This window comes from Drosophila erecta, unplaced genomic scaffold (genome assembly GCF_003286155.1).
Source record: "Drosophila erecta strain 14021-0224.00,06,07 unplaced genomic scaffold, DereRS2 tig00000092-arrow-pilon, whole genome shotgun sequence".
Taxonomy (NCBI): domain Eukaryota; kingdom Metazoa; phylum Arthropoda; class Insecta; order Diptera; family Drosophilidae; genus Drosophila; species Drosophila erecta.
The window spans coordinates 15,013,400-15,024,385 of record NW_020825207.1 but is presented as its reverse complement, the minus strand read 5'-3'; the positions used below and the strand labels follow the sequence as shown (position 1 = coordinate 15,024,385).

At 45.0% G+C, this 10,986-nt stretch overlaps 4 protein-coding genes across 6 annotated transcripts; 2 read left to right on the top strand and 2 right to left on the bottom strand.

The window, feature by feature from the left end:
- Positions 1-15: 15 nt before the first annotated feature.
- LOC6546550 (methyltransferase-like protein 6) lies at positions 16-1,268 on the top strand. Its single transcript, XM_001974528.3, has 2 exons — positions 16-258; positions 321-1,268. Exons 1-2 carry the CDS (start codon positions 256-258, stop codon positions 1,167-1,169), a joined length of 852 nt encoding a protein of 283 aa, XP_001974564.1. The 5' UTR covers positions 16-255; the 3' UTR covers positions 1,170-1,268.
- A 598-nt stretch (positions 1,269-1,866) lies between these two features.
- On the bottom strand, positions 1,867-4,038 carry LOC6546551 (hyccin). 2 transcript variants are annotated; one of them, XM_001974529.3, is made up of 3 exons: positions 3,853-4,038; positions 3,095-3,796; positions 1,867-3,037 (listed from the first exon to the last, which is right to left on the bottom strand). In XM_001974529.3, exons 2-3 carry the CDS (start codon positions 3,766-3,768, stop codon positions 2,077-2,079), a joined length of 1,635 nt encoding a protein of 544 aa, XP_001974565.1. In that variant the 5' UTR covers positions 3,769-3,796; positions 3,853-4,038; the 3' UTR covers positions 1,867-2,076. The 2 variants fall into 2 exon arrangements, with proteins under 2 accessions (XP_001974565.1, XP_026837033.1); XM_026981232.1 differs by having other exon boundaries at positions 3,859-4,038.
- A 728-nt stretch (positions 4,039-4,766) lies between these two features.
- LOC6546552 (phosphatidylinositol N-acetylglucosaminyltransferase subunit A) lies at positions 4,767-6,585 on the bottom strand. 2 transcript variants are annotated; one of them, XM_001974530.3, is made up of 4 exons: positions 6,352-6,585; positions 6,037-6,282; positions 5,736-5,973; positions 4,767-5,680 (listed from the first exon to the last, which is right to left on the bottom strand). In XM_001974530.3, exons 1-4 carry the CDS (start codon positions 6,451-6,453, stop codon positions 4,827-4,829), a joined length of 1,440 nt encoding a protein of 479 aa, XP_001974566.1. In that variant the 5' UTR covers positions 6,454-6,585; the 3' UTR covers positions 4,767-4,826. The 2 variants fall into 2 exon arrangements, with proteins under 2 accessions (XP_001974566.1, XP_026836048.1); XM_026980247.1 differs by having other exon boundaries at positions 6,196-6,282.
- Positions 6,586-6,802: 217 nt separating this feature from the next.
- On the top strand, positions 6,803-10,895 carry LOC6546553 (syndetin). Its single transcript, XM_001974531.3, has 10 exons — positions 6,803-6,953; positions 7,048-7,266; positions 7,324-7,641; positions 7,699-8,556; positions 8,623-8,954; positions 9,012-9,177; positions 9,249-9,359; positions 9,416-9,739; positions 9,798-9,910; positions 9,974-10,895. Exons 1-10 carry the CDS (start codon positions 6,888-6,890, stop codon positions 10,365-10,367), a joined length of 2,901 nt encoding a protein of 966 aa, XP_001974567.1. The 5' UTR covers positions 6,803-6,887; the 3' UTR covers positions 10,368-10,895.
- The last annotated feature ends 91 nt before the right edge of the window (positions 10,896-10,986 follow it).

Here is a 10,986-nt window from a genome sequence, read left to right as displayed (position 1 = left end):
ATTTCTGCGTGACCCCTTTTATAAATATTTTGTGCCCATGGATGGCAGTGTGACCGTATTTCCAACACATTCCTAATTTGGAAACGAAAACATGAAAATAAAACACGGTTTTTTCCTAAATATCGGGGTTAGAACTATTAAAGAAATCTAAATAATATAAAGACGAAGAGCCACAGATCACACCACTAGGTCACACACATACACGTGGAAAGATAAACCCATTGGTATCGAACAGGAAACTTGCTTTAATAAAAGATGGTAAATTAAAGAAAACAGTTTTACAATATTGGAAAATATTTAGTAATTCTGTTACTTCTTAGGAGCCACTAGAACCGGATGTATTTACCACCCAAGCGAAGGAACTGTCTGCAGTGGAGAAGCAAAAGCTGGAGGAGCAGAACAAGCGTGGTCTCGTGCCTGAATTCAAAGCGAACAAGCTGGAAATCGATGCCCAGAGGAACTGGGATATATTCTACAAGAGAAATGAGACTCGTTTCTTCAAGGACCGTCACTGGACGACGCGGGAGTTCCAGGAGCTGCTGGACCAGGAGGAGTTCCACGAGAAACGAACCCTTTTCGAAGTGGGTTGCGGTGTGGGCAATCTGGTATTCCCGCTTCTGGAAGAACAAACCAGCGAAGAAGGGTGTTTTAGGAATAGCAGATTCTTCTTCTACGCGTGCGACTTCTCACCCCGAGCCGTGGAATTTGTGCGCTCCAATCCTCTGTATAATCCCAGCCAGATATCTGCCTTTCAGTGCGATATCACGACGCAACAGGTGCATGAGCACATACCTGCCAACAGCGTAGATATCTGCACTATGATCTTTGTGCTCTCCGCCATACATCCACAGAAGTTTGCAGATGTGGTGCAAAATCTGGGCAAGCTACTTAAGCCAGGAGGACTGCTGCTGTTCAGGGACTACGGACTCTACGACATGGCACAGTTGCGCTTTAAGCCGGGCAACAAGATTGCAGAGAACCTCTATGTGAGACAGGATGGCACCCGAAGCTACTTCTTTACAGAGGAGGAAGTATCCAAGTTGTTTGAGGAGAACGGCTTCGAGGTAATCACCAATGCCTATGTCCACCGACGCACTCTAAATCTTAAGGAAGGCGTGGATGTGCCGCGCATTTTTCTGCAGGGCAAGTTTAGAAGGAAAAACCTTTGACCACAGGTTAATAATAATGACCATTGTTACGTATTTAGTTCTTGTATTTATTTTAAATCAATAACATGGTTCAAGTCAACGTTCAATAAATATTTGTATGTATATATTAGTTTACACATGTATATGCTAATAAGTGACAGAACTAAAAGGCTTCCTGTAGAATTCAGTTGTAATTGCCTGGACCCAACTCTGGCTGAATGTCGAGTAGATATCGAATGTGTGAGCGTCATGCTGCTTATCTAAAACAAGTGAAATGCACCGGGATGTGAACGTTCTGTTCCCCGAAAATGGAACATATTCTCCCTCTTACTGAAGCATTTGCATACGATCTCTACCAAGGGTTCCGTGTGTATACATTTTGTATATATAATTCTTGTGACGTCCTAGCAACACTTAAACTAACCAACAATTGGATTTGGAATACGATAATACATACGAACAACTAAGAAAACCCATCAAATTCAACAAACTCAAACGATCCTTAATCCATAAATTCAAATCTGGCGCCACGGTTTTGTTCGGCTAATACACAGCGGTAGGTGGCGAATGTACACATAAATTAGGGTGAGTGAATCTTTGTGTCGGCATGTAATCTTGGGACAATTCTAAGTATTCACGATATAGGGTCCGACCAAAATGCAGGGGATATAATTGCATCTAACCAGAAACATTACTTTATATATTGAAAAACTGGCAATGATAATGAATAATATATATTGCTGTTCTTTGACCAAAACTGTAAACGAAACGTCCTAGAATTATCTTTGTATTACAAAAAAAATGCCTTCACAATGCCTACATTTATCATGTATTCAACAATATCCACTCACCCCAGTTGTAGATGTAAATTTATATACTTGATACTTGGATTTGGCTAATCGCCTTTGGAACGAGACGATTGATTGCACTACTCCGCCAAGCCGTGCTCGGCCAACTTGCCGCCATTGCTGCTGCTGTGTCCTATCGGCGCCAGTTCAATGCTAGAGTCAAAGCTCTTGGTGAGCAGGTCGCTACTGGTCACCGAGTTCGTGGTGCTGCTCAGCGGGGGCAGGGATGTGTTCGCACTCACGCCCAGCACGCCGTCGTTGAGGTCGCTGTCCACGCTGAAACTGTTGCTGCCGTTCTCGTTGACCAGCGAGAGGGTCTGCAGGGGCAACACTTCGCCGGTGGGTGGCTGTTCCGCGCTGGAGTTCGAGCTGGGTTCCGCCTGCAGCTGGAGCAGGGAGTTGCGTTGCGTGTGCTTGTCGAACTTGCGCTGCGGTGGCTTAGGTGGCTCCTTGTCCTTCTCTTTCTCCTTGTCCTTAGACTTCTTGAAGCCCGCAATAAGCGCCTTGTGTGCCTGTGCCTTGATGCCCTCCATGCTGGGCCGCATAATGGAAGTGCGCGTCCCGGAACTCTCCTTCGTGGAGGGCGATTCCTTGGAGCCCGGTTCCGCCTCCTCAGTGACACTGGCCAGCTGCTGCGGAGCCTGCGGCATGGTAAGGTCCTGCACCTGGATGGGTATGTCGTCGGGCAGTTTTTTCGTACGGAAGGAGGCGTTCGTAATCATCGACTTGGACACTGAAGTGGTCACCGTTGTTGTGGACGGCGTTAAGGCCACACTCAGGCCCATAGGTCCGTCGTTGGGCTGTCCGGAAGGATTGGCGTGCAGCGAATTGCGCACTGCGCTGGTCACCAGGATCAGTTCCGAGTACATCTCGTAGATGGCCCGGTTGTGTATGTCGTCCAGTGTCTGAATTGCTATCGTGCCATAGCCATTAAACATAGCGAAATAGATGGCGTGCACCAGCTCGATCAGGAAGGCGGCGGACAGTGGAATGCGTGGTGAAGAGGGCTTGGGAAAAGGTACTCCGGTTGCAGGATCAGAACTGGAAAGTTTATAAATTGTTTATAATTGAAAGCCGGCAATCTGCAATTTACTTTACCCATAACTCATTCGATGGCCATGACCCGACTTCGTAGTGAATCCTTGGTTCACCAGCTGCGAGGTGACACGGCACAAGTGCAACAGCGAAGACTTTTGCGTTTGGCTGACCTGCTGGTTGTAGCAGAACAGCAAAGCAGTAAGAATACGCATACGGTTCTGGGCATGAATCGATTCGATGCGCTGGTGTGGACCCCACTTGACCTCCCGGTTGCAGTTCTCCTCCCAACGGCGCAGATCCGTCATAGGCAGGTTTTTTACCTCGTGGTAAACGGACGTCTGGGCCAGGATGGGCATGCGGAAGGACACCACCTTCTGGCCGCCGTCTTCGGTGGACACTTCGCCATTGTAAATGCAGATGAGCAGCGTCTCCACGCCGCGAGCAGCCTTCTTATCGCCGCCGGCCACCGAGTGGAGGTATGTGTAGAGAAGCACAGGGATGAACTGCAGCGGGAACTTGTGCAGCGTCTGCTCCGGCGACCGGTAGAAGGCCAGTAACTGCTGGCAGATGTCGTGCACCAGCGCCTCATTGCGCTGGCGCTCGTTAAAGATGGTAAATATGGCTTCGGCGATCTCGGGATCAGTTTCGTGCTCCACAACGAACGCTTCCGCCTCCGAGGGCTGACCCCGTATTCGCTGGTAGTCCGCCAGCCAGTCCCTCACCAGTTCCGCCATCGTCGTTACCCTGAGTTGGTAACAGAATCTGAAAAGTGCAATGCCAAATCCACAGTCAATGTCGGACTTCCAAGTGATGCTCACCTTGACCTGGACGGCAACCGAGGTGCTAGCGATGGTAATGGATGTGCCGCAGAGCTAGGTACAGGTTTCCGCACCCTGGGTTATGTGGTAGCTGTGGCTAATTAATTTATCATCAGCCTCCGCTGCTGCTCCCTCTTAATTTTTTTTCCTAAATAAGGGCCAGGGCTGCATCGCAGTATGGCCAGACACTCTGTGGACCGGATTTTGTTCTTTTCGGTATTTTTATTTTATTATTTCAAAGATTGATATATATTTAATATAAAAATATATTAATAGTTTTTGTTAAATAATTTATGATGCACAATATCTGATTTCTAGACTTGTCATGGCTTTGTAAATAATACATTACATTTAGTGTGAAATGTTAAACTAAGGCTTGGTTTCCTTAATTTAATTTTATAAATTCAATTTTTCAAATTCAATGATTTTATTGCAGGATTGTGGCATATTAAATAAAAAAAAAATAGATTGTTTTAATCTGTTTTCTTTATTTTTTATTTCTATCTTGCATGATCAGGAATTTTTGTAGTTTCTTTCTATTGTTTTTGTTATCAAAAAAGCTTATCTCTATTGAGCATATTACACCATACGGTATTTTAATTGGCTTTCTATCAGTATAAATAATAATTCGTTGAGCAGTCTTTATGAGCCTAGCTTCGTGCAAATGTCCACAACATTACATTATGATCAAATAACCATAACCAATATGATCAATGCCTCTCTAGAATGAAATGGATATACAAAGCAGCCCCCTTTATATAAACATTTCTGTGGGCGGAATATTTTATCTACGAAAGTCAGCCGCGCCGTTTGGGTTATAATCATAAGAATGGAATATCAGATTGTTTTTAAAGCTGACAGTAGCTCTACTACTCTACTATGGACAAGAAATAAAATCAACAAGAGTTATAAAATCTAACGTATAAATATATAATTGGCTAGTTATTGGAAGAATGTATTCCGTTCGGTCTTTGCTAGCTGGGCGTGCGTTGTATATCCTGCGCTAGCTCAACGCGTTTTCGAGGTCGCCAAAGCTCCAGTAGGCGCATCAAGAAGTGGGCCACAACAAAGAATACAAGGAACCAGGAGCCGTGCTGCCACACCGCAAATACCAGCTCGCTAGTGGTGAAAGAGCGTTCTTGTAAAACGCGATCGTATACTTTGACTGTGCGGAGGGCAACATCCTCCCAGTTGTAGAGTGTTTCCACCAACTCATTGCATCTGTATGGACACATAACGGGCTCAGCAGGGCTGTTCTGATCCGCAGGAGGAGCAGAGGATGATGGCAATTGTGAAGGATAGGTAGGGGTATCCGCTTTCCTGCGACGTCGCCGCTTAACCTTTCCATTCGCATCCGAAGGTAGATGACCATTGGCAACTGGAGGACTAACCTTAAAGGAACTCTTTTGATGTCGGTCGATGGCAATTAAAATCGCAGCGTAAATGGCATCAATTTCGGGCTCTGCCAACAGTATAAGGCTCTGGGGCAGTACTTCGGGAATTCCGCCCACACTGGTGGATACCACCTGCAATCCACAGGAAGCAGCCTCAACGATGGCCATGCAGTAGGCCTCAGTTAGTGAGGTATTTAAAAAGATGTGGCCCCGCACCAGGAAATCGCGAACCTTGTCATGCTCCACGGCGCCCACCATCTGAACCCTCTCCTGCATATTGGTCTTTTCGCGAATCTCCTCCAGCAGATCACGCTTTGGTCCATCGCCCACAATGATAAAGTTTACGTTAGGAGTGTTTTTGAACCGTGGAATGATGCCAGCTAGCAAATCTATTCCTTTGCGGTAGACCAGACGCGATGCCACTACAATGTTGACTAAAAAGTAGGGATATGATAATTCAAAATATTATTAAAAGATTATGGACCATACTTATATCATTGCTCGGTCGCTGTTGAGGATCAGGAGTAAACAGGGCGGTGTCCACTGCATTGGGAATGACGGAAACTCGATTTTTGGCTACTCGAGCTCGTAAAACAGTGTTCTCCTTCCCTATGTGAGATACACAGATGGCGTGATTGACCATCCCCAAGTTGACCTCGAGCAGATTGTTGGTAAGAGCGGCTGACAAGTCCGCAAAGCCAAAAAGGCTGTGATCGGTGAAGACAGTCTGAAAAACGAGTATGATTCATTAGCGATTCTAACTATAGGTTCCGTGCTGCATGCTCCGCACCTTTAGTCCCAGCAGGGAGCCCACCATCAGTGCCTCGTGGGCCAGAGCACTGAAGGCAGAGTGGCCGTGGACCACTTCCACGCGCTCCCGGACGAGCACTGCTCGCAGCATCGGCACATTGCAGACAGCGGTGGGCAGTATGCATTGGTTGTAACACACCTTAATGGGCAGATAGTAGACCTTAAGGTAGCCAGTCACATAGCGAATGCCACTGCAGTCCCCGTAGGCGTGGGTCAGCACGACGATCTAATGGGCAGAGATAGGCAGTTCAAATAATCGTTATCATTCTTGGTCCGCCCAATTGGCAATAGTCACCTTGTGACCCAAGCTGAGCAGCATTTGCGAAAGGTTGTAGACGTGCTCCTCGACCCCCCCGATGCTCGGGTAGAAGAAGTCCGACACCATGCAGATACGCATTTTTCACTCTTTGGCTTTTGCGGTTTCCAGTAATTTGACATTCCACATATAAACAAATATGTGCAATAAGTTAAACAAAATCGGCAAGCAGAAAACAGCAGTGTGCACAATGGCCAAAAAGTGTTCGATGGTCTAGTGTTGGAAGACGAAGGGAAGTGCTCCGGTACTAGGTTCGAATTTTTGATTGAATAAAACATTGAATAACATATATATATTAAAACATTTAAAATGTGACGCGATTATATATATAAAGCTCAATAAATCAAATGTTGTTCCTAACAAATAGTCAGTAGACAATTATGTACCTATTTTCTAGGTACACAAATTGTATTTCTTATCTAACACTAAATGTAGCTTTGGCATTGCTTGCGGATGCTGGTCACACTTGGCTGCAGTCGTTTTTGTGTTTTGGCTGGTTTCTTCATGGCTGAAACATGCAGAATTCCAAGGCCAAAATGGACGAATTCAAGAGCAAATTCTTGGACATATTGCACAAACAGGTAGCAGGTCATCGAACATTTCAATAATTACCAAAACTAACATCGTTGCTATGCATTCTGTCCACCAAACAAAATACTGCTCACGCACACAAAGACAAACCGTCAAATGAAAATTCCTGCCATGGGATTTTCGGATTATTTCATCCAAACGGTGACCACGGACGCCTCTGCCAGTCAAGAAACTGATGCCACAGACGCGGCGGCCACTTCTTCCAGCGAGACAAATGCACAAAAGTCGGACCAGGAGATCCTGGAGAGCATTGAACAGTGCTATTACAACCCCGACAGCAATCCACAGCTGTACGAGCTCAAGGTAAACCAGGTAGACCAGTAAGCTATGGCTTTAATTACACACCACGATCTTCCTTAGAAAGTTCTCAACGATGGCATAGACAACGAGCTTATCGAGGTCACCATTGCACAATTGCGTACACAGCAGAAGGTTCTCACCAAACAGGTGCTGCAGAACATCTTGGAGCAGCGGAATGCATGCAGCAGTGAGTTCGCGGCCATCAATGACACCCAAAAGAAGCTGGAGGAGTCGCTGTGGACCTGCCAGAAGGCGCGATCCTATTTAAACTTTGCTCGCACAAACCTAACAACCACTAGCCTGGAGATCTTAGCCAGCTACCGCAAGCGAGAGGTGCTCAAGGAGGTGTTGGACACACTGGTGGCCATCAAGAAACTGGTCAGAAAAGGATTGATGTTTCTGCAGTCAATTTGAATAACATACAATATCTTACAGCGCACTACCGACGTGGAGGTACAGAAGCTGCTAGCGGATCACAACTACAGCGCTGCCATAGCTCTGCTCCTGCAGTGCAAGAGCTCCGCCGAAGCATACATGCAGTTTAACTGTGTGCAATCGCTCTCTAAAAAGCTGCAGGAGACTATGCTGCTTATGGAGTTTCAGCTGGACACTGTGCTTAATGAAATGGTGCTAGGTTTTGATGGGCGAAAATACGCCAAGCTGCAGGAGGCCTACAAATTGGCAAACAAGTCACTGATGGCCATGGACCAGCTGCACATCAACTATATTTCGGCTATTCACTCTTCTGTGAATGCCGTGCTTCGCGGTTATAGTGATCCTGGCCAGGATGATCAAGCCAAACCACTCTATGAGCAGCTGTGCGAACAGCTCAGCGTGGATAAGCTGCTGCCCTGTCTAATCAGTTTGTGCAAAACCTTCTGGACCATCCTGGCCTCCTATTACCAGGTTGTTATGTGGCACACTAACTACAAGTTGTATGCACAGGAGGAGGAGGATTCACCAGATATTTACATCCAGCAGAAACTTAAGAAAGGACAGTCACGCGTGTGGAATGACATTCTGACCAAAGTGTGCTTGTTCCTGCAATCGGCAAAGTTGACGACTCTTAAATACGATCAGTTTATCCAGGTGCTGTCTGTGGTACAGCGCCTAAAAAAGGTGGGTCTAGAGTTTTGCGGCGAGCAGTCGGAGAAGTTGATCGAGACGATGCAGCAGCAGAGTGAGGAGTTCTTCAGACGTTACCATATCTGCTGCATCGAGGAGATCTGTTTATTTTTGGATAACGAGTCTTGGACGCAAGTTGACTCATTTGCGCATATCCTGCAATTGCCTGTAAGTAATTTGTAAACAAACAATATTAAAGCGACTGGTAGGTAATCCATATATAATTCTCTGTAGGAATTCCGATCGGTTCGGCACACTCTCAGACGCCATAAGTCTCCTACAACTGCTTTGCTGGTTTCATCCAACAACTCCCCAATCAGCAATAATAACTGCGATGAGCTGGTTTCAGTGCACTCCCAGGATGGTGGAAGCTCCATTTACGGTTCCTACGGATATTTTCTTAGATTCTCCGAAAAAAGTTCGCCTTTTGATGGCGGCTTGGACGCAGCAATGTTGGAGGAGGACATCTTATCCGGCATTGTGGACGAGGCCTCCTGTTATTTCAGCGAGGAGAGCGATGACGAGCAGAAAAGTTTGCAGAGCAAGGAGTTCGATGACGCCAGCCAGTAATATTATCATGTTTTTCTTTACCGCGAAATCGTAATCAATGCAAATATTTTTAGTCAGCTGCTGGTTAACAATACCGCGCTAAATGTGATGCGCGTCATTGGAAGATATCTGCAGATGTGCAAATTATTGCATTGCATCTCTCCCAAGATTGTGGCTTGCATCTTGGAGCTCATTGACTTTTATGTTTACGCAGTGCACGAGATCTTCGGTAAAGATGCGGTAAATATTTATATAAAAATAACTTTTGAATACATGTATATCAATTGTATATTAATTGTAAACATTTCCAGCCGGTAGCAACGGATAATATGTACACTCAACGACTTGAGCAACGCTTACGCTCGGTGGAGGTTAACGTCCTACCCCAGATCAAGCTTTGGCCCCTTAATTTTTCTTCTCTGGTAATTTGATGTGATATTTTTCTAGAGCTTGCATTTCTTAAAAACATTTTTCGTAGGCAAATAATGAGCTAGCTAATCCGGATACTTTATACGGACTGGCACAACGCATAGTGGCCGTGGAAGCAGGACGCAGCATGCTCCAGCAATTCAACATACTTCAGCACTATCTAAACCATTTGCTGCCCCTTGCAGAGCGTCCAATTTTGGCCAATTACCTGGACTACAGCGATTATATTGCGGATTTGGCGAAACCCGTTTACACATGCGTCACGTCGCATGTCATCGATTTGTCATCCATTCTGACTCAGATGACCAAGGTCAAATGGGATGTTAATCATGTGATACACCAACACAGCAACTACAGTGATGTTCTAAATAGGGTAGGCAATACTTAATTCTGCTTAATAGTCCACACGAATTAAGCACATTTATATGCAGAACATACAAAGCTTTGCCATGTGTCTGGAGGAAATCGCCAAGGAGGTTCCAGTACCCAGCAAGCAAGTGTGGAATTCAATGGCCCATGTGGCCACACATCTGCTGGTGGAGGGGTATGTTCTAATTTTCTATTTCTCAGAAGGAACGGAATTAGTATAGTGTTTATTATGTTATAGGTTCTCCAATGTCAAGAAATGCTCTGCCGGAGGACGAGCTCTTATGCAACTAGACTTTGCGAACTTCATGTCGTTTCTAGAGCTCATATCAAACCAAAAGTACCCACAGCATCGCTCCTATGTAGATGTGTTCATCAAGACCTACTACTTTGCGCCCGAACAGTTCGAGCAATGGATTGAACAGCAGCGTATGGGCGATGAATACTCTATCAAACAATTGAACAACCTTATTCAGTGCATTTGTGTCAGCGATAAACGCACTCGACAAAGGTTGATGCAGTTGCTTGACGTTGGGATATCAAATGGAATAACCATGACAACGACGCCGACAAAAACACCACAGAAGAACAGCCCCGGATCTGTAGCCGGGTCAAATTTAAGCAGCGTTATCTGAGCTCCCCTGAACGATTATTTTAATTTATTTGTTTTGTTATAACCCCCGACTAACTTTGTTAGTAGATCAATCTCATGACATTCTTTATGTGCTATTAACATTCCGTTTAGTTCAAATTAACATTGTGTTTAGGCTAATGATTCTACCTTAGGTTTACAGGCGATCTCCATGAAGTACTTCGTTTCAAATTTAGAATCTCCCAACCCTCTAAGTGCAATCTATCCTATAATCTTTCTAATTTATAATTGGAAATTGGTTTATCATTCACCATGACTTAAGTACCTAGAGAAAGCAGACATATATACACACAAAACACGTATAATTAAGATGCATATATACCTATTTATTTGTAATGTTTATTTGCAGCAGGAAAACGGACAAATAATTGTAAAACAACTTAAATGTAAGGGGCAGCAAGCACATCGATTTGATTTGCTCGCCTCCCACGAACACACACCATTAACTATTTAGCAAGTGTAACAAAATAACAAAGAATACATATTTTGAGATATGCATATTACAAACAAAGCGAAATGTGTTTTATCATCGAGGGCGTGAAACGCTTGACGAAGCATTCCCTTTGAAGTTGGAACCGTTCCCGTGCGATATAAATAAAGGA

What these genes read in the sequence shown, in the direction of transcription:
- LOC6546552 (XM_001974530.3), bottom strand. Translation starts at nt 6,453, where the DNA reads ATGCGTATCTGCATGGTGTCGGACTTCTTCTACCCGAGCATCGGGGGG. An exon ending in GCTCCCTGCTGGGACTAAAG is followed by an intron (nt 5,974 to 6,036) that starts GTGCGGAGCATG and finishes CTCGTTTTTCAG; the next exon opens with ACTGTCTTCACCGATCACAG. An exon ending in GCGACCGAGCAATGATATAA is followed by an intron (nt 5,681 to 5,735) that starts GTATGGTCCATA and finishes CCTACTTTTTAG; the next exon opens with TCAACATTGTAGTGGCATCG.
- LOC6546551 (XM_001974529.3), bottom strand. Translation starts at nt 3,768, where the DNA reads ATGGCGGAACTGGTGAGGGACTGGCTGGCGGACTACCAGCGAATACGG. An exon ending in GGCCATCGAATGAGTTATGG is followed by an intron (nt 3,038 to 3,094) that starts GTAAAGTAAATT and finishes TAAACTTTCCAG; the next exon opens with TTCTGATCCTGCAACCGGAG.
- LOC6546553 (XM_001974531.3), top strand. Translation starts at nt 6,888, where the DNA reads ATGCAGAATTCCAAGGCCAAAATGGACGAATTCAAGAGCAAATTCTTG. An exon ending in ACAGTGATGTTCTAAATAGG is followed by an intron (nt 9,740 to 9,797) that starts GTAGGCAATACT and finishes ATTTATATGCAG; the next exon opens with AACATACAAAGCTTTGCCAT. An exon ending in ACACATCTGCTGGTGGAGGG is followed by an intron (nt 9,911 to 9,973) that starts GTATGTTCTAAT and finishes ATTATGTTATAG; the next exon opens with GTTCTCCAATGTCAAGAAAT.